Here is a 24892-nt window from a genome sequence, read left to right as displayed (position 1 = left end):
ATTTTGCGGAGGATTCACATGGTGTAGTAGATTGCATCCCACGAAATAGAGTAATACCATATGTTTTAAACTATTTCACTTCTCTTCATATTGTACTTTGCGCCAAGAGTGTATTTTTCTTTGTAATATTTAATTGAATTTCATATGTTACAACTCTGAATTAAGAGATAATTTTTTTTTTGTTTCCTTTCATTTTGTTTTACTTGAATTGGTGTTGTTATAAAGAGATAATCGTTTAAATATTATTATTTTTTTCATTTTAAAACTCATATCCGTGCAACGCACGGGTGAAGTACTAGTTTCAATTAACTCAAATTACCCAAAATCTCCTAATTAAACCCATACATTAGATGCACATTACCTAAATTATCCCACTTACTGTATTTTTTTATATCTTTGTTTTTTATATTTATTTTTCAGTTTGTTTGATTTTCTATTATTTTATTTTAAATTATTTTTTTAATTTTTTTCCTTTTGATTTATAAAAGAAACATTATTATTATTTTTGGTTTTTTTTTTTCATTTCGATTTTTTCAAAACTCCTTTTTTTCGATTTCTTTTCCCCTTTTTTTTGAAAAAAAAATGTTTTATTTAATTGTTTGCTTTTTGATTTTTTTTATTTTCCTTTTTTTATTAATTTGAATTAAAAAAAAACTAGATTTCTTTTGTTTTTTTTCAGCTTTTCTTTTAATTTTTTTTCCTACTAGGTAATCAAATTGATATCCCCATACTTGTCGAATTCCACTATTAATTTAGGGTTTTTGACATTTTGCACCCTTGAATTACACCTTTTTGGTATTTTGCACCATTAAATTGCAAAATTGGCAGATTGCACCCTTCAAACATAAATTGTTTGGCAGTTTGCACCCTAAATCACTTTTGGCTTAGAAAAATTACCTGCAACTTATTGAAAACCTGAAAAATGGGCAAGTTCGCAATTCTCTAATTATCTATCCTCTTTCCCCAATTATTAATCATCATTCCACCATTTTTATATTTCGTTCATTTAATCAAAAAATTCTAAATTCTAAATTCTTTTTAGCCGTTTTTTTTTTTTGCCATAATATGTAAATTCTGAACTAAAACTCAAGGATGGTCGGAATATATGGACAAGAATCCGATAACACAATTTCATAAATCAAGTTTTATTCCATGGTAACGATATTTTTTTTACAATTTTACAGATCCAAACTATTCAATGGGAGCACAAAAATCTTTCCATCATGAAACTAAAAGACACCACCTTTCTACCACCAAATAAAATTCTCAGTAGCCTTATTTTGTCATTTGACTATTCAAAAAAAAAATTGAGGGCTCGGCCTAAAATTTCCAATTACATTATTGTAGACAAAAGAAATTTGATAGCTAAATTCAATTCTATGGGGGCATCGAAGATATGCGCCGTGTAAAGTGACGTACAAGTCTTATCAAATATATATTTTTCTATTTAATTTTAGGAATTTAATTAAACTAATTTCTAATTTAATTGATAATATATATATATATATATATATATATATATATATATATATATATATATATATATATATATATATATATATATATATATATATATATATATATATATATATATATATATATATATATATATATATATTAGGGTAAATTATAAGTTTTCTATTTTAATATTAGGAATTTTGTGAAATAAATTCCTAATTTAAATAGATATTGATTTTTAAATATATATTGACCAATAGGATTATTTCTTTTCTCCCAAGTTATAAGAGATAAAGATCAATTAATTATTGGCCAATAAAATTATTTCTTCTCTTGCAAGTTACAAGAGATAAGTATCAATTTAAATCGGGCCAATCAAATCGCGCCACATCATCAGTAAGGCCCATAAAGGACTCTTATTCTACCACTATAAATAGGGATCCTCCCTTCACAATTCAAACACAACTGAAGGAGCAGAAACCGTAGGAGCAAAAATTCTCTCTACAATTCAAGAAGCAAGGAAAAAGAATTCGTAGGAGGTAAGATCTCTCTCTACATTCAAAGTGTTCTTCGTCAAATTCGAGGTGTTCTTGAGCAAATTCAAGGCATTCTTCATCAAATCCAGCATTCGATCCGACAAACGGTGCCAAACCTTCGGATTAACGTTAATCAATTCAAGTCAAGATCATTGGAAGATTGAAGGGCCAAATCCATCAAGAATTTCAAGATCTTCAAGTCAAATTTAGTCAAAGTTCAACGTTCGATCCGAGATTCAAGTCACAAGACCCTTGGAAAACGATATTCAAATCCAAAATCAAATTCGGAGAAGATCAAGTCAACGAACCGACTCCGAAAATTCAAGTCAACTATATATTGTTCTAGAGAGAAGAATCAGAGGACTAAAATAGAGATTGTAACCCGCAATTTATTTATTTTAATTCAATACAATTATGTTTGTTCAATTTTTCTTGTTTGTTTATATTGCCGATAAGAATTTGTTGTTACAATTATATTTCATACTCAAAAGAAAAAAAAAAGTGATTTACTATTATTGTTTAGTGTTTATACCCATTTTACCATTGAAAAAAAAGGCTAAAAAGATTTTAGGATTTTAGGATTTTTTTAATTGAAGGGATGAAAGATAAAAATGGCGGAACGGTGATTAAAAATTGAGGGAAAAGGATAGATAATAAGAAAATTATAAATTTGCCCATCTTCCAAGTTTCCAGCAAGTTGCAGGTAAGTTTTCTAAGCCAAAAGTGATTTGGGGTGCAAATTGCCAAAAACTTATTAATTTATCAAAATTCACTATAAAATTAACATAATGCACTATAAATTATATAATCAACTAATCGAGTTCAAAATGTTGAGCTTGATGTTCAATCACATGGAATTAAATTTTCATGTCAATTATTTGAGTCTATTGGTATACTCGCAATAACGCATTTAGTTTTTAGATGAATGAATGTCCATAAAATACCCACACAGTATATAAAAATTCGATGGACCAAAAGGCGAACTGGATAGAGCACATTTTGATGAATGCATTAAATGTACAAGTGATAGTGAATCTGAGACAGCGTATATGAATCACGCAATGAGATTTTGTTACGATCTTACAATGCGAAGCTAAGTTCACCCGAAAACTAGAAATTTAGTGAGAAGTGGATTTAATGGTGTTCTTTCAGTTCTAAATGCTTTATTTGATAGCATGAGTCTAGATCATTTCACTAAATGTAGAGATGAGACGAAACTAAAGAACTTGCATCCAAATTTATGGAAGAGTGTATCCAATAGTTGTATCGTTGTAGTGATACCATACAATTCTGACAAAAAATGAATCAAGATATTTATTTAAGTATGTGTTGATGTACTTATCATCTCTATTTAATTTAATCTTCCTTCGTGTAAGAGTTCGAGACTTGTGACTTTGATTCTTAAAGGTCAAGAGTATTTGTTTAACATTTTTTTCCGTTAAACTTTTTATTCTTTCTTTATGTCGTCAGTATTATTAAAATCAATTGCTGAAATTTGATGAAACCAAATTATAATTAGGGTTTATTAGGGATAACCCCTTGTTCATATTTTCTAATAGGTAGATCTAATTATTTTTTCTCTTTTTGAGATACACCCAAATTTGCCAACTCGGCAAAATATATTATGTAATTTCCATGTAATACCCCTATTTTATTTTTGAACGGCATTTATTTCCTTAACTACGTGATATGAGATTGTTGATACGTTGCCTAAAATCACGAAATAAAATTACGTGAGTATATTGGCGGTTCCTATCAAGTCGTGTACAATCGGTTTTGAAGATTTTCTCCAGCGTTTCATCGTTTCCTTCGGCTTTGAAGATTTTTTCACCGGCGTGGAAATATGTTCGGATTTGAGCGTTCATTGTTGTCCGTCGTTAAGCAGGCATGAATGTGTTTTTTTTGTTTTTATTTTCGCTGTATGTGCAGGGTTGTCGTGTACGGTGGTTAGAACTTTTAAGATTTGTGTTGATACTTGATTTTATTAAGTAGAACGTTTTTTAACAAAATTACGTCGTCACATATACATCGTTATTTTGACTAATGATGTTTGTTTGGAAGAGGATTCACAGAGTTAGAAGAGGTTGGTTCACGCAGTCGGACTAGAGTTGTTTTATATGAGTGTCGTAGTTGGTTTATGTAATAATCGAAATAAATGTCTGGTGTGGTCGAGTTCATGAGTTTGATCCCGATTGATAGTTGGTTTATTTGTTTACAACAGTCGATTTTAGTGTGCTCGGTAGTACATTAAAATATATTTCGTAGTCTTTTTTAATTGAGTGTATGGATTATGCATTTTAAGTTTATTTTGGATGATATTAATTTATTGTCATTCAAATGTATTTGCAGTCTATTTAATCATTTTTTCGTATTCTGCATTTTAAAGTTCGTTTCATGATTTTAGGTTTTTTCGGTAGCAAATTTCGTACGGATTTTGTTGAGGTTTGATGGGTTGGTTGCTATAAAGAGGTGTTCGAATGGGTTTTCTCGCGGTTCATTGGTTGCATTTGTTATTTCAAAGTGGCCACAACTCGATAGATGGGATATAAGCATGACATATAGGCTGGAAGGCATTGGTGAATGTATCTTGGCTGACGATGAGGACATGATGTCGATGTTTGAAATGCTATCAGATCTCTCGTTGGATTGTATTGATGTTAACATTGATGGAAAACCAGTAGATTTGCCTGGACCGAATGTATTATCTGCAGAGGTTGGTGGCTTCCCATTGATGTTGTATGATGAAGGTGTGGTTGTTAATGAACGCAATGTAGAGGGAGTGGCGGATAAGGTGAAAGGCAGAAGATTGCTGAGTGCGGATTGGGCATATTTGATTAAGGATGTAGGTCAGGTTTTTTAAGGCGGTGTTCGTGAGTTCAGGAAATCGCTTATCAAATACTCTATTGAGATGGGATTTGAATTCTCGTATATTAAGAATGAGACAACGAGAGTTACAGCGGAGTGTCGTTTGAAAAATGCTAGCCAATGTTCGTGGAGGATACATGCATCGGTGGATAAATCAAATGATGACTGTTATATTCGGTCGTACAACAAACATCATCAATGTGGAATGTTTTTTGGAACAGCTAGTAAGAGAAGATTGAATTCAGTTGTCATCATTGACCTGATTGAAAATGATATTCTTGCAATGCCGGCTATAACCCCAGGAGAAATTCAGAGCCAAGTGAATGATAAATTTGGTGTTGACATAAGCTATTGGGTTGCGTGGAGGGCTACCGATGCGGGAAGAAGAAGGATCTTTGGGGACGAGACTTCTTCATATTCCTACCTTCCATCTTATTTTGATGAAGCGGGGAAGACAAATCCTGGTAGTATCTTTCATCTTGATGTTGAGGTGGAGAAGCAGATTTTCTGACGGTGTTTTTTTGCATTTGCAACGTGTTTGGATGGATTCAAGTTTTGTCGTCCTGTTGTTATGCTGGACGGCACGTTTTTGAAAGGTAGATACAAGGGAGTGTTGCTTAGTGCAGTGGGTAAAGATGCTGATGAAGGTAATGATCTTACTGTATTTGTGTTTAATAGTATCTTAACAGTTATACCATAGTTTATTAACTGTCATATGATAGTACAATTGAGTTATGTAGTAATCTGCACAGTTGATTCATAAAACAGTTAAAAAATGTTGTAGTGATTTTGGTTTAATTTCGTATGTGCAGGTCTGTTCCCTATTGCATTTGCAATTGTAAGTGAGGAGACTGATTCGAACTGGGCTTGGTTTTTGAGTCATTTAGGGATGCTATTGGAAATGATAGGACACTCAATTTCGTTTCGGATCGAAACCACGGTATCATCGAGGGTGTTAAGAACATTTTTCCTGACTGTTTGCACACATATTGTTACAAACATTTGCAGAACAATTTGAAATACAGGTTCAGGGGTGTTCCAGCCGGCTTTCGTGAGACGGTGTTGCAACAATTTGCGGTGTGTGCTTATGCGACAACTAAGGAAGAATTTGATCGATGTATTGACAAGCTGAAGACTACTGGTGGGACAAAAGTTTGCAATTTCTTAGATGATCTTCCAAAAGAGAAGTGGTTCAACGTTTATTGCGAGGGTCATAGATACGGACAGATGACTTCTAATGGATGTGAGTCGTGGAATCATCAAATAAAGAAGCAACGTCACTTGCCGATAACTAGTCTGATTGATGGCATAAGGTTGTTGTTAATGACGCAAATGTGTAAAAGGCTATGTGATGGCAATAGATGGACGACTGTGTTGTGTGAAAAGACTGAGAAGAGATTGAATGAGGCTGTTGACAAGGGGCGTTCATGGATATGCAAAAGATCGTCTATGCATGTGTTCGAAGTTTTTTCGTCGCCAAATGTTGTTGTTGATCTTGGAGAAAGGACCTGCTCTTGTAGGCTGTGGCAAATCAATGGGTTTCCATGCGCACATGCTCCTGCTGTTATCTTTGTTGAACTTCGTTGTGGGCTTGTTGCGTATGATTATATTGATAGATGGTACCATAGATCAACATTTAAGGAGAGTTATTCGGGCTCAATTATACCCTTTGTGAGACAAGTCTCAGATCTTCATGTTGCTGTAATTGGACCTCGTGAAGTTAAACCAACACGTGGTCGCCCAAAGAGGAAAAGGATTCCATCGCAGGGTGAGTGTGTCCCCCGGAAAATGACTTGCAGTCGTTGCAAAGCTCAAGGAAATCATAACAAGAAGACTTGTAGGAAGTGAATTTTATAATTTATGTTTTTCCAGTAGTTTTTTTAAGGTTGATGTCTTATGCTTAAAATGAATTTATTTTTTGTTTTCGTACAATATTTCTGGTTTTATGGGATTTTTCGAACAGAATGTTTAACATTGAGTTTTTAATGGTTGTTGTTTTATATTATCAAGCTTAGTATTTTATTAGAATGCTTATAGTTATTTAAAATGATACCAATAGTCGAATCAAATCTATGCAGTAGTATATTTCGATTTAATTTGTGTTGTAGACTTTTTTCTATCGTGTGGTCAGTTTTTTACAAGATTTTCATCGTTAATCAATTTAACATTCAAAGATAGGGTCTATTAACACGTGGTTCTATAATTTCACAAAATTGCTGAAATACGATGCACAGTATAATTAGTTATACACAGTAGTATAATAGTATATAATTGTAGAATGACATCTCGATAGCAATCTAGTGTATATTACATAGTCGATTATTTGTATGGTTTTTTTGTGGATATAACTGAAGAGGCGTACGTTCTGATGAGTCGTCTGTATTTAAACCGCATAAGTTGAAAAGGCATGTGTACGTAGCGATGCGTTTGTAATCCCGGAAGACGCATCATATTGATTATAGGGTTTCACGATTATTTTTTTCGACTATATAAGCATATCGATGGAACGATACTTTTATATCTATAACATACTTTTCTCAATAAAATAAGTTTTACACAATATGGACCGAAGGTTGTGGAAACAAACTGAGAGGGTTTTCGCAGAAGCAGACTGGAGGCGTGATTACGGAGATATTGCAATTCCAATGTACGAGAAGGCATGGGCAATTCTTGACGGGGCTGATGGTGGTGTGGCGAACAGTGACAATTGTCGTAGTTCGAGGCACACGATGATAATTTATGATCTAATAGGCTGCAACATGTGTTGGTTTTGTTTGTATGTCGAGAATAACGGGTCGCCCCGAGTTCGTAATGATAACGAAGGTGTTGTTGCAGGTGACGCTGGTGGAGGTGTTGGGGGTGAACGAGGTGGAGTCGTTGATCCTAGTGGAAGTGGGGCAGTGAATTCACGCGTTGCACAGTTTTCCGATGAAGAAGTGGATTACATACCAGATGATAGCGACGAGGACATAAACTCAATGAATTCAATTGATTCCGATGGTTGTTATTTTCCAAACCCCCTTAAGAATTGATATGCTTGATTAACGCCGTGATTACTTAGTAATGGCAATGTAAATTTGTTGAGTGTTAAACGTTGTAATAAATTTAGTGTACTATTACGAATAATGTATGATATTACTATTGCCAGTTTAAGTTACTATGACGTGATTAGTAATGTACTAGAGTGTATTTAATTAGTATAATTAAAGTGTTATGATGTGATTTAAGTACTAATTTCATCATGTTGGAATTACTGTACGTTGGTTTTGTTCTAAACGTTATTAACATTTTATCTTGATGTATGGGTTTGTACTATTATATTGATATATTGTCTTTAAGACATCTGCATACTACTACAAGAACCGTAATGTACTATCTTAACATATTAAATATACTATAATGAAATCATTAATATACTATCATAGCAGTTGGTGTTCAATAATACGTTCGATTTAGTATATGAATTTTTTATGTGTACTAATGTCATATGATAATCTTTGGGAGATTATTTCATGGATTGAAGTAATATGTATTCAACACATGTTTGTTTTTGGAGTGTTGTAAGTGGTGCACACAATTCGGTGATATAGGATGTACAATTCACTCTACATATATTTGAGTACTATTATCATCAACATAATATACTATTGGCATGTATGTAATGTACTATGTGCTTATAACTTAATAAAATTCAAAAATAAGTATTGTGAATAAGTTAATACTGAAAACATCATATTACACATAATATTCAAAAATAAGTTTTGACTGGCCTATGCATACATAAAATTATTGATAGCATATTATCAGAAGGTTGACTGGTCTATGCATCATATTCCTTGTTATCCCATTCCAAGAAAGTCTCTACGATTTCTCTGCGCATATTAGCCAAGTCATCACTTGCGCTGCATGGGTCTATGGGTTGTTGATGAAATATTTGCTTTATGCAGTAGAGTACATGGACACCACAGTCGCGGCCATTGTTTTGTTGTGGGCAATCCTTAACGACTTCAATGTCAAAATCGAAATTGATGTCGATGTTGTATCTACTTGCAGTAGCTTGCATTGCTGTTTTCTGTTGTCATGGTAGAAAGGCAAATGTTATTATTTACGTATGTTTTTATTTGAAGATTGTGGGTTGGTCAAGAGTTTTACCATATCATGTGCATCGACCAAGTACTTGTCGGTTATATTCTCCCTTGGCAACAGCGAGTTGTAGAACTTCCAGGTCTCTTCTAACCGATCGAAAATAACGAGGGTGAAATGGTCTGCTACTTTGTTGGGATTCCTATCAGAATGGAGCGGGAACACTAGATAGCGATATGCATCTATGTTTGCAGGAGGATGGAAAGACCTGTCGGTGCTTTTTGGGTTCCTCGTAGCACTATGTACGGCATCAATGTGATTACATTAGTTGCATAAGGTCATCAGTGCGCAAATGTAATACCTACTATTATACACTTACCAGTAGCATACATGGAAAAACATACCTCGTTCCCTCCAACTCAGAATACTGCGTCTTGTTGAACTCTTGCATGAATTGTATTATCATTAAGATCTTGCAATATGCGCCAATTGTCTGTAGAAGTATTGCCATTAATGTATATCTATGTTTTGCATAAGTGCAATATCAGAAAAAACAGGAGTAATGAATAATTGTAGACTTACAAGTGAGGAGATTTCACCGTGCGTAATGCTCTGCACCAAATCCTTGACACACACAAATTTTCTGCCATCTGGGCTTGTCCAAACCTTGGTGCTGTGGGCAAATGAGTGTAAATAAAATGTTTAGTGGGGGGCAAAATACTTATATTGTATTAAACAAAATATGGCGAAAGTATTTTTGTTGAAACTTACTATTCCTTGTTCGCAGCAGCCTCCACGGTGATGTCCAGAAGAGACCTGTTACTCTCTGACATGTTGCGATAGTTTTTGAATTTCCTGTACTTCCTTACAACCTTGGATACAGTTGTTGGTGTTACAGCAGGACGCTTAGACCGTGTTCTATCAGATATGGGGAGTATTTTTTCGATGCCTTCGGCATGTTCTGTGTTGGCATGCGGTAAGATTAATTTGTCAGCAGATTTGTACACTGTGCCCTCATGACCTTCATTGTATGTGCCTTCGCTGTTGGAGTCCATGAGCCTACCATCAATCTCGAAGGATACATTCATTTGTTCAGCTGAAATTACAGGACAATTGCTAGTCTTTTTTGTACTAGATATTGTGTGCTTCCGCTGCTTAATTAATTCGCTTTGGTGGAGTATCGTCTGACTCTTCTCCTTATTGATGTCTTTCAGCAATGTTACATCAGTAATGAGATCAACGAGTTGTATCTCGGTCTCGTCAACGTATGTCAGAGGTAAAGGATCACCGCGCTCTGCTGCTGTTTCATTAGGGTCAGGCTGCGTTTGTGACAGCAATCGGAAAGATGGCATACTGTCTTCTGTGGGAGTTTTTTAAGTCGAGCCTGTCATCCTGGAAGTGGTTGATTTACCAGCGGATTCGTGCAATTTGGTATTAGGTACGTCACTCGAGTTTGGAAGCCCTGTTTTGGACTTCTTGCGGCTGTTGTTGTCAGCGGTTAGGGCCTCTACATGTAGCTTCAACAGTGTTGTTGTTGCTTCTAAGTCTTCGTACGACTGTTTCATAACTGTCAGTTGTTCTTCGAGTGCGGCGCAACGTAATGTTTCGGCAGCTAACTTGGCTTATGTAGTTTGGTCTATGGGTTGGGCCGATTCCCCATGACTCACTTCTATGGTTGGTGCGTATTTGGCCAAGAGGTATTCCAGATGTTTGTTCTTCTCTCTCAGTATATGGGATTCGGTCTCGTACTGAAGTGCAAGCTTGGAAAGATGACGATTTTCTGACGACTTCTCACGTAATTTCTTCATCAATTTTTCTGGGACATTGATATTTTGAGCATTATCGCCTGTTTCAGAACTGGTGCATGTGTCATCTGTTTTGCCTTTCTTGTGCTCCTTATTTTTAAAATTTCTTTTCCTTTTACTACTTCTTTCCACAGCAGGTGAGCCCTTATTGAAGAACGCAGTTTCTTCTTCTGTTTGAGTAAGTGCTGACTCGTTCACTTCATCGTTATGGATGTCTCTGATGGCTTTATGCTCCAGCGCTGTCCCCAGTGTTTTCAAATTCCATTTTTGGAACCTTGGGAAAGCATCAGCAACGATTGGTTCAATGATATTTATCCTCTCGCACATCCAGAACCGAGGAAACAAACTGGTGTTAGAAATCGACTGCATGTTAGATATTAACATACTATTAAGACAATATAAGTATACTATTAAGACAATATAAATATACTATTAAGACAATATAAATATACTATTAAAACAAAATAAATATACTACTAAGGTTATAGTATTATACTATATGGATACAATTTACACTATGTTTCAAATGAATATACGAGCATGCATATTTACAAATGCATGTTAATTATGTGCAGTAACAAAATATTATTATGCAGAGTTGATTACGAGTTAATGTATATACAATTATGCTGACATACCAACAATAGTGTTGTGCACCCACGGACTAATGATGGTTCTATTGTCTGCACATATTTCATCAGGAATTCGACGATGTACCCTGCCCAATTGTAATCACAGAGTTTGTAGATTTTATCACACAGCAGTACCATCCACCAGCTGACTTGGTCTCCGGAAGTTGTAAAAAAACAAGATGTAAGTAATGGAGTATGATTATACGAACCACATCTTCCACATCCTCGTCATCCCTACTGTCTATGTATTCCATCATCTTAGGCTTCAACATCCCCAACCGTATTTTTTCTTCATCTCTAAATTTACGATTGGTTAGACCGAATTCTGGTTTGGTGCTTCTGCGAATATTTATGCTTTTTTCACCTGATTTGATTCCGAATATCAGATTGCAATCCTCCTCTGTGACATGTAATTCTTTTCCTCCAATCTTGAACACTCTGTCTGTTTTGTTGTATGTTTTCAATATGAGGATTGTGCCTATTTGTGTCCATGTGACCTGCGAGATGAATATTTCATGCTTGGCAAACGGTAAGATTAGCCGGTAGAATGGCGTTCTTTTCAGGCCTTTGTAATGCGCTTTTCGCAGACTGACATTTGCGAAGAAGTCTACTGTTGAGTGTAGGCTGGATCGGAATTGTCGGGTCCAGCTAGCTGCCTTGATCTAGTTATTTTTGTGCCATTATGTTTGATTCGGCTGTAAATCATGTAAAAGTGTGTAATTATGAGCAACATAAAATACGCAACAAATATTGATACAGACAGTTGCATACTTCATTACGACAATACACATACAGATTATTTGACTATGTAAATGATCAAACAGATTATAATACGTGTTTAAATCCTCACGTGAATACTATTAAAGTTACATAGGTAAGTACATGTCTGATATGACATCAATTAAACATATCATAGGCATACAAATTCACAGCATACACATAACTACACAAGCATGCATAACTAAAACTGCAGTGCAGTTAAGACACTAAAAATTCCATCTAAAGTAATGGTATATTACTACACATACATATACACATAATCTATGAATTCATAACAACACAACTTTATATTAACATACTATCTCAATTCATAACAACTCGGTCTGAATTTCCACAAAATACTATCTCATTGTAACAACAAATTAACACAGCAAGCTGTCAAACTATTATGATATACTATCAGACTTCGTCAACCAACTATCACATAGACAATAGTATATTCACAAATGTACAACATGAATAAACCCATGAGATTAATTATACTACGGCCAAACATCATGCTATCTAAAACACATAATCGACTATTAATGCCTTAATATACTATCGGACTTCATCAACCAACTATCATATACATTCGATTTAATCACAATGTATAACATGAATATATCCATGAGATTAATTATACTACGGTCAATCATCACGCTAACTAAAACACAGAATCGATTATTGATGTTTTAATCGATTATACAACTTTCTGATATGTAGAATTAGGGGAAATCACTTTCTTACCCGCGTTTAGTAGCATAATGTCGTCTGTCATTTTTTATGCTTCGACGCCTGCAACATATTACTGAGTGTGTTAGATAAGCAAATATATACAGAGTATCCAAAAAAACACTCAAAAAGACTATCACGTTGCAGTTAAAGAAAAATATAGTAATGGGTTACCTCTTCTTGTGGATGTCCTGCCCATCAATTGTTGCAATATCACTGATTTAGGGCTCGAATTCGGTATGCGATTATAAAAGATCTGCAATTATACAAACGTGATAGTCGATTTAGCCAAAACATATCAACATACCTATTGGTGATAGCGATTCAGCGAGCGGCGACGACGTACCTATGGCGGCTTGGTCGGAGTGCATAAAATCTTCGATCCACGCCGTATAAATTTCTGGTTTTGGGAGGTTTGCAGATTTTGGTAGTGGGTTTTGTGGGGATAGTGTTTTAACGGGAAAATAGGGAGGGATTTGATATTATTTCAAAAGGTAAAGTAACGGGATTTGTGGGATTTGATTGAGGGTACTGATGTAATTTAGAAAAATATGGATTTTTATCAAAATGGCAAATTTAAGTTTGGGTCTACCCCTATTATTTGTAAGACTAAGGGGGTTATATCTAATAGACCCTTATAATTAAGGGGCAATTTGCTATAGGTCCCTCTATATTATAATTTATGTGTGTAAATTCAAGTCAAAATTTAATATTTTAATAAATTAATAATATTTATTATGAAAAAAATACCCTTAATTAAATCAAATCAAATCCCAAAAAATCTGTCTGTCAAAACAAATTCTTAAACATCTCTTTCAAATATTAACTAAAACAAATAAATTAATTCATAATAATAATATACAATTTATTTTATGCCCCCGACACCCCTACTAGACTAGTTCATAGAAAAGGAAAAAATGAATTGATGTATTTATTGGATATTGGATCCGTCGGGACTGGCGGGGCTCGAACCCGCAGCTTCCGTCTTGACAGGGCGGTGCTCTGACCAATTGAACTGCAATCTCAGGGCAATAAGGGATCTCGCAGAAAATTTGATTCTTTTTTATCTTCGTATGGGGTATTTCTGAAGAACAAGGGGGGTTATACCATCTCATGATAGATTGGCTAATTATTGGGCCGAGCTGGATTTGAACCAGCGTAGACATATTGCCAACGAATTTACAGTCCGTCCCCATTAACCACCATACTCTAAAAATGCTACCGCAGCCCCACCACCGCCTATGATCCTGGAACTGCGACGTCTATGACTCCGCGAACTGCAAATAGCAAACTGAAAATTAGATTTTATATTATTGAATTGCAAACAACAAAGTACCTATGATTTCGCCAAATGCAAACAGCAAACTGAAAAAACAAAATCCATAATTTGTAATATTGAATTACAAACAAAAAAGTTACCTATGAATTCGCCAAATGCAAACAGCAAACTGAAGAAAAACACTCAGCAAAACTTGCATTATTGAATTGCAAGCAATAACCTACCTATATAACTGGTGGAGACAGTAACTTAGCAGTCAAGACAGTAATATTAATTAAAATACTTTTGTAAGAAAAAAAAAAGTCAACTGAGAGTTAAATTATTGTGTCCTACAGTTAAATTACTGTTGGAGACAGTAATTTAGTAGCCAAGACAGTAATATTAATTAAAATATTTTTTTATAAAAAAAAAAAAAAAAAGTGAACACCAGAGACCTAGCGGTCAACGGTGGTTGACCTACCAAAAAAACTTTCAGAAAAAAAAAAAAGTTTTCAGAAAAAAAGAAAAAAAAAGTCAATGCCGGCGGACCGGCAGTCTCTGGTGGTGGCGGATCAAACTTGGGGTCAAAATTGAAATTAAGTGAAAATTGATTAATTGGTGAAATTGAACTAAATTGGGGTGTAAATCATAAAATTGGAGTTGAATTGAAAACAATTGTGGTATATATAAAAAGGTTTTCCTTATTTGCAAATAAGTTTGAATGAATTAAAAAATATTTGCCTAAGCCATTTATCCAACGGTACCCACACTCTCTCTCTCTCTCACAAACACACAGACACACACACAACACAACTGACACAAGTAAATCTTGATAAACTGGTATTTGGGTGGTGACTTGTCACAGTTCAGGCAGAAGAGTTAAATTCAACCCTTGAAAGCAAGACTGCAAACTGTTCCACGAAATGCCGCAGTGGCTGACACTCCGGCCTCCTCCAGCCCAACTTTTCAGGACAATATATCATATCAATTCAATCAAAAAAAACCCGGCAAGAATGGAGAAGAGATAGTTGCTTTGCTAATAGTCTTTCTTGGATGAGATAATTGGTTGAATTGATTAATTGATTTAACGAGATAGTGTAGATGATCAGATGTTATCTTGTTGGAGTTAGTAGCAGAAGTCAAAGAGAAGCTCGGCAAATAACATAGTAGGCTCCCATTGCGCAAATACGGAAGAGATGATCCTTTGGTATCTGAAGGATCGAAAATATTCTGTCAAAGATGCCGTCTCGAACTTGAGTAAAGCCATTGTAATTATAACTTTACGACCTCTTATCACTCTGCAACTCGAATCTTTCTGTTGCTTGATTTTTCTTTTTATGGGGTGGAGAAGGAGAAAAAAAAAAATCAAGTTCTGTTCCTTAATTATTACCATTAATAATCTTACCATTTGAAAAATAACACCAGGAAGAAATAAAAATTAGATGATGATATTTAGGTCTTCATAGAAAATATGTTTTATGTACTCGTAAAATTTTAGTTTCTTAATTTTTTTATAATTTTTTTGGTCTGAACGGACTGAATTGTCAGAAGAATCGATTAAAAGCTTATAGTTTGATGGCCATCACGAAATTCCTTATAGTATCTATTTATCAGTCAGCATAACATCATGAAATTCATTATAGTTAATCAAAATATTAGTCGAACAAGCTGATCAATCATCGACTATTTTGATGAAAATTATGGCTACTTCTTTCTTTTTATTTTTTTTTGCATTGGCTGTAAGCTTTGTTTGGAACACAAAATTTGCTCATTGATAAATTATAAACACAGGAGTTAGAACAATATGAAGACGAGAAGTTCTGTGTGTTTATCATTGAGAAGCCACTGGAAAGCAGGAAATACTTTCGGTAATTGATCTTCGAGGATTTCATACACGCAAAATGCCGATATTAAGTTCTTATAGTTTGTGGTAACTGTTTCTTAGTGGACCAGAGAGGCTTATGGGAAATGATAAATATATGCAGTTGTTTTGTTTCCATGAACAATTTAACCAACGCTATACGCAACTTGTAATTTTACTCGAAAAAAAAAAATTCTTTTTCTTTTTCCTTCTAAAGTTAACGTTTTCCATGTGCAGTTTGACGCATTATATTGAGTCAAGTCCTTTTCGTGGATGCGCCGTTTATATACAGACCAGTGTGGGAGATTATTAAGCCGTTGGTGAAATCATATGCCTCACTCGTAAGCATTGATTTTCAGACAACGATTACGATTGCCCAACATTTTCACCAGTTTCCCACATTTCGTAGGATTGATGCCTTGATATATTATTAATCAACACCAATTTTTCATTTCTTAGTTTAGTTTGAACTTTGAAGTCGGATATATATATCGTGTAAAGGGCTTGAGAGTGCATATGCTTATACCATTCTCGATTTTGACATACTTTTTAATGTGCGATGTGTTTTGTGAGGTGAGATTTTGCTCCGCGAAGACTGTCAGAGAGGAGTACTTTACAGCAGATATTGTTCCAGCTAACTTCAGGTAATGATTAGATCGGGAAACTCAACCGAATGCTTGCTCAAAATCATTGAAACTTGCAAATTGTTTTTTTTTTTATTGAAAATATAACTTATTGTTTCGTTCTGCTATGAATCATCCGCGATTAAATAGTTAGCTATATGGCCTGTATCGCATTGTAAGTTTCTTGGAAAGGGTTCGTCGTCCCTGATTACTGGTGCTTATATATGTTCCGATACTTTCGTTATTATAAGAATGTAAATTTATACCTCTTTCTGGCAGAGAAAAAAGTTCAATTTTGAGGGTGCATCTCTGAAACCCATCACAGGAAATGTTAGTCCACTAACTAAAAAACCTCAGTCGACTAATAGAAAAACTCAATCAACTAACTAAAAAAATTAAAATTGACTAACAAAAAAAACTCAATCGATTAAAAAAAAATGTCTATTAACTAAAATATATTAGATCAACATCAAAAAAACATGACAAGAAAGTGAGAATTTACCTGAATGCGTGTTGGCTAATATATACATATTTTGATAAAAGTAAACACTGAACGACTAACCTTTTGAAGAATCAATATTATGGTTGAGTCGTGGTTTGGTGTTCCCATCATTACACTGAACAACAAACATCATGATGTACCATCACCATATTTGTCGTCCCACTCCTTCTTTAACGTTCTTCCACAATTCAAAGCCGTAGGGTTGCAGTTAAGTACTTTAATGCATATAAGAGACCTTGGAAATGTAAGAGGGATCTCTTTTAACTTGTAGCAATGCTCGAAGCTAAGAGTCGTAATCACAGGGAGGCAGAAATTCGTTGTCACAAACTTCCAGTGCACCAGATCAGTGTCTTCAATATGAAGATCTTCAAGCTTTTGAAATTCGTTGTCACGAACCTCCCACTTTGGGCCTCGAAAGGCATACCATTGCAATTTGAGATATGTAAGATTTGGCAATGAAGAAATCTTGCTCATTTCTTCCCACGGATATCCTAAGCCGCTCAAAGTTAATGTTGTAAGACTTGATGGGAAGCACAAAAGAGGAGCAAGTGGGGTAACAACCCCCGTCTTTAGTACAGGATTCAGAATGACACATCTTAGATCTACAAGTTGAGAGAGATGGGAAATGTGATCCAAGCAGCTCAGGGGCTCAGTACCATCAGGAGCCAGTGCAATTTGTATCTCTAATTTCTTCAGATTAGGAATTCTTTCAAACACATCTTTGGTATAACTTTGAGGACCGACACCACCTAATACTAAGAGCTTTGGTAGGAGAGACCCTTCACAATTAGGAGGATGTGGTAGGTCTCTTCCGCAGGTGTGAAGATAATTCAAATCTTTCATATTCCATATCTCAATAGGCAAATACGATGAATTCATGATGGTCTGATATTGATAAATTATCAAGCATTGAAGATTCCAGAGTTTGGATATGAAAGTAGGGAGGTGTCCATCATAAGTGAGGTCGAGGTATCTTAGCTGAACTAGTTTCACCACTTCCATCGGGAACTCATACAATCTGACTCTATAAGCGTGCAATACCCTGAGCAACCTTAATTGTTCCAAACACAATGGTACTGGATATTGATGAAAATCACCAGTTAAGAGGAGAGAACGTACCGCTGAAGCAGATGCAATCGAGTTGCGCACATCTTCGATGGCAAGCAGAACATTATTTCGTATGCACAAACGACGATGGTAGTTTAGACCTTCTTCCGGTAAAGCATCGGCAAGACAATTTAAGGCATAGAACAACTTGGTCTTGACAGCTTCTTTGTTACACAGGTACCAAAAGGATGAATGAAGGTAAAATGTGTGTTTGACTGGGTTGAACATGATAACATTTTTGAAAGAAAGCTCATGGAAATAAGTATTATATGGGGAAGTCATGCCTGACTCTAAGTAAGGCACTGGCTTGGAGTTAAGAAATCCTTCAGCACTCCACAGGTTGATCAGTTGGTATGGAGTTACCTCATAATTTTGTGTGAAAGCTCCCATATACAGAAAACACGCTTTTGAATGTTGAGGTAAATAGTCATAGCTTGGATATAGTACGTTTGACATTTGATCATATGCATCCTTGTAAACTGAATTTTGTTTCTCAGCAGCTACCTTGTTCCAGTATTCCAAAGTCTTCTCAGCTTCAATAAGGATGTTGGCAACTGTAACTATTGTAAGTGGAAGACCTTCACAATTCTCAGCAATCTTTTTTCCAGCTTTCACGAATCCATAAGAGCACGATTCTCTACCAAACACCTTTTCACGGAGAAGCTCCCAACTCTCTTTCTTATTAAGGAACGGTATTTCGATAGCATGGTTAGCAGATTCAGCTACTTCTCTTAGCCTAGTAGTCACCAATTCTCGACTTCCATTTTTGTACTCTGGATATAACTTGTAAAACAACCTCGTGTCCCATACATCGTCTAACACCATCAAGTATCTCGAATTTTGTAAACTTTTGAACACAATACTTTTGAATATTGCTAATGATGATTCTGTTTCCGTAGGCATTATTAGATCAATGCCAGGATTCAATTGCCTTATAATATCTACCAGGATATCATATAATCGATACTTTGGGCCTATGGTGAGAAACACACGTTTGCTGTAATGACTCACAATGAATGGATCTTGAAAGAGTTTCTTGGCAATAATAGTCTTACCAATGCCTGCCATCCCAAAGAGAGACACAATCATCGCTTCAGGTTGTGAGGAATTAAGCCGATCTTTGATTTTCATAAATAGATCCGATAATCCGACCATGTGGGAGTGATCATTTCCATCAAAATCAATTCTTGACGGGACAACGTCATCTTCTTCGGGTGAAGGGTTGCATATCTCGTGAATGTAGGCACTCTTCATTTTGTTCACCGTTTCGATAAATGAATCGACATCTTGCTTTATTTCCTCCACGTCTACTGAGAATGACAGTAAAGGAGGATGATCGGTCTCGTTTTCTTCTTCTTCAGATTGTGAATGCAACTGATTCGAGAGATGGGGTTCAAGCACATTTTCAAATCGGTATACAACATCTATCATTTCCGCCTCCAAACTCTTCACCGTCTTCATGTTAATGGTGCTCCTCCTTGCATCGAATTCTCTGAGAGCTTCTCGTAAGGAAAGAATGTTTTCGTACAGAAGGTTAATGATTTGCGGGGATGAATTTTGAACAATGGAAATATGAGAAGAATTTAAAAGGCGCTCAATTGTCAGCTGAAGACAACCAACAGCACCAAAAGCCATCTCTTTGAATGCTCTCTTTCTGAGATCTCACACAAATATTGTCAGTTTGGAACAAGTCTTGTTCATAGGCATATTTGTTTGTGAAGTTATTTTTTGCTCTGAAAAGATGTGAGAAAATAGTCAACTATATGAAATAATAGTTATTAATCCAAGTTGACCATTACTTAACTTGTCTTGCGTATAGGTTGTAATAATATTGCATTATTCTTTGTTATATAATATTTGCTATTCAAGGAACTGAGTCAACTCCTTTTCGTGGATACGCGGTTTATATACAGACCATTTCTAGAGATGATTAAGCCGTTTGATGGGATTGATCGGTCTTTATATATAACAAATCAAGCGATGATGCTTTTATTTTGCAGTCTAGTTTTATGGGTGATATTAATATTAAATGATACATTTTATAAACAGCTTAAGCTTTTAGTTGAGATGGTCATTCAACATGGTATCAGAGCCATGCTAAATCAAAGGTCCTGAGTTCGAATTCCACAGCCACCCATATAAAAATATTTCAAGTGCAAGGCTTATCGAGGTTCTACTGTATTTATGAGGTATTACTGTTGTTACAGTAATATTAGTGTCAACCACATCAATATTAATTCTTTTGACTTTTTATTATGTTTACATTTGTTGATCGGTCAACATATTAATATTACTCTATTACAATAACTGGTAACTCACCCGTGCAATGCACGGGGATCAATTTTAAGTACACTTTTTTAATGACTAAAACACTTCGATGAGGTAAATCAAGCACCTTCATAAATGAAAAGAGGATGTTAATGCAACATGAGGGTAATATAAGAAATGATAAAATACGAATGAAAACTTTGAGTAGTTGATAAAATAATCGAATGAAAACTTTGAGTAGTTGATACATATTACGATATAATATAAAAAAATTAAAAACAATTGCAATTCCATTTGATTTGAAGACGATATAAAAAATGACAAAAGAAAATATAAAATACGAAAATTGTGATATAAAAAATAGTATGCATTATCTGATCCAAAATGGTACAACTATCTCGTCCAATACGCCCGGATTCTTAACAGAAACTTTATTATCAAAGTAGTGTTTTACACCACATGCATAGACATCGCCTATAACTCTCTTTGCGAGTAGCATGCACATTTTTCATTGTTCAAATGCAATCAGTGATACACATTACTGAAAAGTAATCATCTAAAAGTGTAAAAAATAAATACAATTTGTACTAAATCACCTTGATTTAAAATAAAAAACAAATTCACTGGAGTTGACAATAAAATTAGCATAAAGTGCAAATAAACTAACACGATAAAATAAGGGGAAAGTACAGTTTGCACCCCTGAACTATGGGGTCTGTCACAAACACCTCCCTATACTACAAAACGTAACAAAATGACCCCTCCGTTTTTAAACCGTTTGTAATGTGCTGATGTGACAGTTGACCAGCTCTTATTTCATTGTTTTGACACTTTTACCCCTCACTTTGCTATATCTATATGAATAAAAAAGATATTTACATTTTATGTATGAAGATATAATTTTTTACCTCGAACTTAAAATTGTAAATAAGAAAAATATTTAAATTTAAATTAATTATGTTATTCCAATTTTAATAATTATTTTATTTCATCCCAAAATATTTTATATCATTAACTTATTAACATAGTAACATATTTAATTTAATTAATACATAAACAAAAAAAAATCAGAAGAATAAATATTTTCTTTTAGTGAGAGCATATAAATTTTCTAACAATAAGTTATTCCTCAATTGAAAATTTCCCCAAATTCAAAAAACATAAGCTCAAACTTAAGACCATAAATAATTAAAGTAAATTAAATATAAAATTAAACAAATTAATTACAGAATAAATCAACCATTGCATTCAAATACAAAACACATTTCGGCCACTCCAATCAAGAAGCAAGATTTAATCCAGATGCGATCAACCAAAAATTGCTTTAAAATTTAACAAACCCACTACTTAATTCCTCTGGCCAAGGATGAAAAAATAGTTCGTCGTTGCAAGCAAAAAGGTCCGGCGAGCAGGGCCGTAACTGAAAAAGAAGCTTGAGAGGGATGAAGCAACAGAGGGAGAGGAAGAGGAGAAAAAACCTCTGCCGGAAAATATTTTCGCCGGAACGAATGGTATGAAAAATCGAGAACTTAATCGATCGGTATTAGAGGGATGAGAGAAGTCTGGCAAATGAGGAAGAAAAAAACCAGGAAATTTGTTGGTGGGGGTGATGCGTAGAAAATTGTGCATATAATAAAAAATTGGGTCCAGCATTTCAAATATATTTGAAGGGTAAAGAAGTAAATGCATAAGAAAACTCACGGTATAAGTAGTTTACACGTTGACCAAAAATTACAAGGGTCATTTTGTTACGTTTTGAAGTCTAGGGGGGTGTTTGTGACAGACCCCATAGTTCAGGGGTGCAAACTGTACTTTCCCCATAAATAATTATACATATAAAAAGTACAAACAACAAATGTGTATCTGAATCACAATATAAAATTTTTATGATGTAAATTTATGTTCCCTGAAAAACTTCCTAGTAGACAATATTACAAGTTTAGTCGTCTATTCCAGCTTGATGAATATCTTTATACCACCTCTACTCTTAACTCCCCATATTGTGACGTATAATAGTCCATGCCACCTATACTCTTAACTATCTATATTGCGACGTATAATAAATAGTCCATGCCACCCCTAAAACTAATATTAATATTAATACTAATGCTAATACTAATACTAATATTAATACAAAAATCAATACTAATAATAATAGCAATATTAATACCAATATAATTACCAAAAAGTACTAATACCAATACTATTACGAACACCAATACTAATACCAATACCAATATCAATACCAATACCAACACCAACACGAACACCAACATCAACACCCATCCCAATACTAATACGAATACTAATATTAATACTAATATTAATACCAATACCAATACCAATATCAATATCAATGCCAATATTAATACTAATACTTATACGAATACTAATATTAATATTAATATCAATACCAACACCAAATAGTTTTTTTTTAATAGTAGTTTGGTTTCACCAACTCTTTTTTTGTTTAATTAATTACTTAATGGGCGTGACTAAAACTAATACTAAATTTTTCTCACTTCAATACTAACAAAATAAAAATTGGATAATAAATAGGTAATGACATAAATACCCTTAATGAAAATCAATACCATAGAAACATTAAAAATCTCATTTTTCTTTCTTCAATACCAAACACATAAAACCCCTCAAACCCATCTCCTTCTTCACAAATCCCTCAACCTCCTCATTCTTCTTCCTCAAAACAAACCCTACTAAAAAATCTCAAAACTAAAGAATTTTTTTTTGAAAAAGAAACTGAGATATTATTAGGCTAACTTAGCCAAATGAGAAGGAAGGGAGAGACCCTCAATAGTGGCCAGTTCCATAGATGATGCGATTCCATGAGCTAGCTTATTACAGGAACAAGGAATGAAAGAAAAACGACAAGATAGGAAAGATAAAGCAAGATTACTAATGTCTTCTAAATAAGCACCAAATGAACACATAAAAGAGTTTTTATCTTGGAGTGCCATGATGAGTTGACGACAGTCCCCTTCGATAATAACTGACGGCCAGCCCCTTGCACGAGCACCTTAGTTTAATTGCTGTAAGAGAGGCATGGGCTTCTCCTTCAACTAGTTGAACACGTCCGGGCAAAGAGGTGACGCTCCACCAAATTGTAGTGCCCTCGGAATTTCGGTCCACCGTGGCCACCTTGTAATGCGAATGAGATGGTGGAAAGGCGGCGTCGAAGTTAACTTTCACAACTCCTTCCAGCGGCGGCGTCCAATGTACCTGTGAAGCTGGGTTATTTGCGATAGAGGGTTCAAAGCATGTCGACCTGAATGTGTTGATCAAAACTAAAGAAATTAAAACCTTACACAACTTGCAAAATGGAGTCAAATTACAATCAAATGATAGTTTACGACCAAGGAGAACACATTAATGTATGTATCCATGTTTTTTTTGAGCTTCGAAGTCGATTTTGAATTTTTTTTTTTGTTTTTTTTTGAAACTCGCCGACAATTTTCGACACATACATGTCGATTTTTTTGTCAATTTTCGACACCAACGTGTCAAAAAAATATATTAAAAAAAAACTAATTTCGACACATACCCGTCGAAATTTCTCCAAATTTCGACTGGTATGTGTCGAAAAAACACTGTTGATTTACAAAAAAAAAAAAAAACAATTTGCAGCAGTGATTTTCCGATACATACATGTCGAAAATTCTCGAAATTTCGACATGTATGTGTCGAAAATTGTCGACGGGTTTCAAAAAAAAAACTTCAAAATCGACTTGGAAGCTAAAAAAAGATATTGATACATATCCTAATGGGTTCTCCTTCCATATATACTACCATTTTATTGTCTTGTGACTCCATTTTATAAGTTTTGTGAGGTTTTGATTTTTTTGAGTTTGGAGGTTTTTTGTAGGATCTATAAGAAAATGAAGAAGAAGAGAGGGTTTAATGAGTTTGAGTTTGGGGAAGAAGAAGAGATGATTTGTTTTTCTTTTTTTATTCTTGGTATTGAAATGAGGAAAAAAAAATGTTTGTATAAATTGTATTTTGTTTGATGAAGGGTATTTTAGTACTTTGCTAATAAAAAAATTATTTGTGGTATTAAACTATGAAAAAATTGTAAAAACTTCTATAAAAATGGATTTAAACTTAGTGGTATTGAAGTGCGAAAAATTTGGTATAATTGTTAGTTGTCCCCTTACTTAATTTATTATTATGTAATAAGTAACTTTTAGAGTAAATAGCATTTGACCCTCTGTGGTTACAAGCTTTTACAGATGATCCCCTTACAATTGGTAGGGGTAGCTTCTGCTAATTTTTCCGTCAAAATTAGCCAAGCGTGTAAAGTTGCTGATCCATTCATTTATAGGTTAGAAAATAAAGTTGATGGTCTATCTTCAACAACACATAAAATTGAGCAAACTCCCTAT

The 24892-nt window shown here is 34.4% G+C and overlaps 2 protein-coding genes and 1 long non-coding RNA gene across 3 annotated transcripts; 2 read left to right on the top strand and 1 right to left on the bottom strand.

Annotated features, from left to right (window-relative positions):
- Positions 1 to 5430: 5430 nt before the first annotated feature.
- Positions 5431 to 6707, top strand: LOC105967784 (uncharacterized). The gene is made up of 3 exons (XM_088817985.1): positions 5431 to 5506; positions 5672 to 5799; positions 5868 to 6707. Exons 1-3 carry the CDS (start codon positions 5431 to 5433, stop codon positions 6705 to 6707), a joined length of 1044 nt encoding a protein of 347 aa, XP_088674111.1.
- Positions 6708 to 14867: 8160 nt separating this feature from the next.
- On the top strand, positions 14868 to 16934 carry LOC148770671 (uncharacterized). The gene is made up of 4 exons (XR_016031094.1): positions 14868 to 14891; positions 14997 to 15399; positions 15923 to 15999; positions 16230 to 16934. It is a non-coding gene; the product is annotated as an uncharacterized LOC148770671 (long non-coding RNA).
- Positions 16935 to 17000: 66 nt separating this feature from the next.
- Positions 17001 to 20084, bottom strand: LOC105966352 (putative late blight resistance protein homolog R1A-10). The gene has a single exon (XM_012990910.2). It carries the CDS (start codon positions 19857 to 19859, stop codon positions 17247 to 17249), a length of 2613 nt encoding a protein of 870 aa, XP_012846364.2. The 5' UTR covers positions 19860 to 20084; the 3' UTR covers positions 17001 to 17246.
- Between the last annotated feature and the right edge of the window lie 4808 nt (positions 20085 to 24892).

This window comes from Erythranthe guttata, chromosome 5 (assembly GCF_056151865.1).
Source record: "Erythranthe guttata isolate IM_541 chromosome 5, IM_541, whole genome shotgun sequence".
NCBI classification, from domain to species: domain Eukaryota; kingdom Viridiplantae; phylum Streptophyta; class Magnoliopsida; order Lamiales; family Phrymaceae; genus Erythranthe; species Erythranthe guttata.
The sequence above is the reverse complement of the archived record's forward strand: the minus strand, read 5'-3'. Positions and strand labels throughout refer to the sequence as shown.

Excerpts from the sequence above, each read along its gene's own strand:
- LOC105967784 (XM_088817985.1), top strand. The coding sequence starts at position 5,431 with ATGCTGGACGGCACGTTTTTGAAAGGTAGATACAAGGGAGTGTTGCTT. Across the intron at positions 5,507-5,671 it reads GGGTAAAGATGCTGATGAAG|GTCTGTTCCCTATTGCATTT; the intron begins GTAATGATCTTA and ends TCGTATGTGCAG. Across the intron at positions 5,800-5,867 it reads CGTTTCGGATCGAAACCACG|AACAATTTGAAATACAGGTT; the intron begins GTATCATCGAGG and ends AAACATTTGCAG.
- LOC105966352 (XM_012990910.2), bottom strand. The coding sequence starts at position 19,859 with ATGGCTTTTGGTGCTGTTGGTTGTCTTCAGCTGACAATTGAGCGCCTT.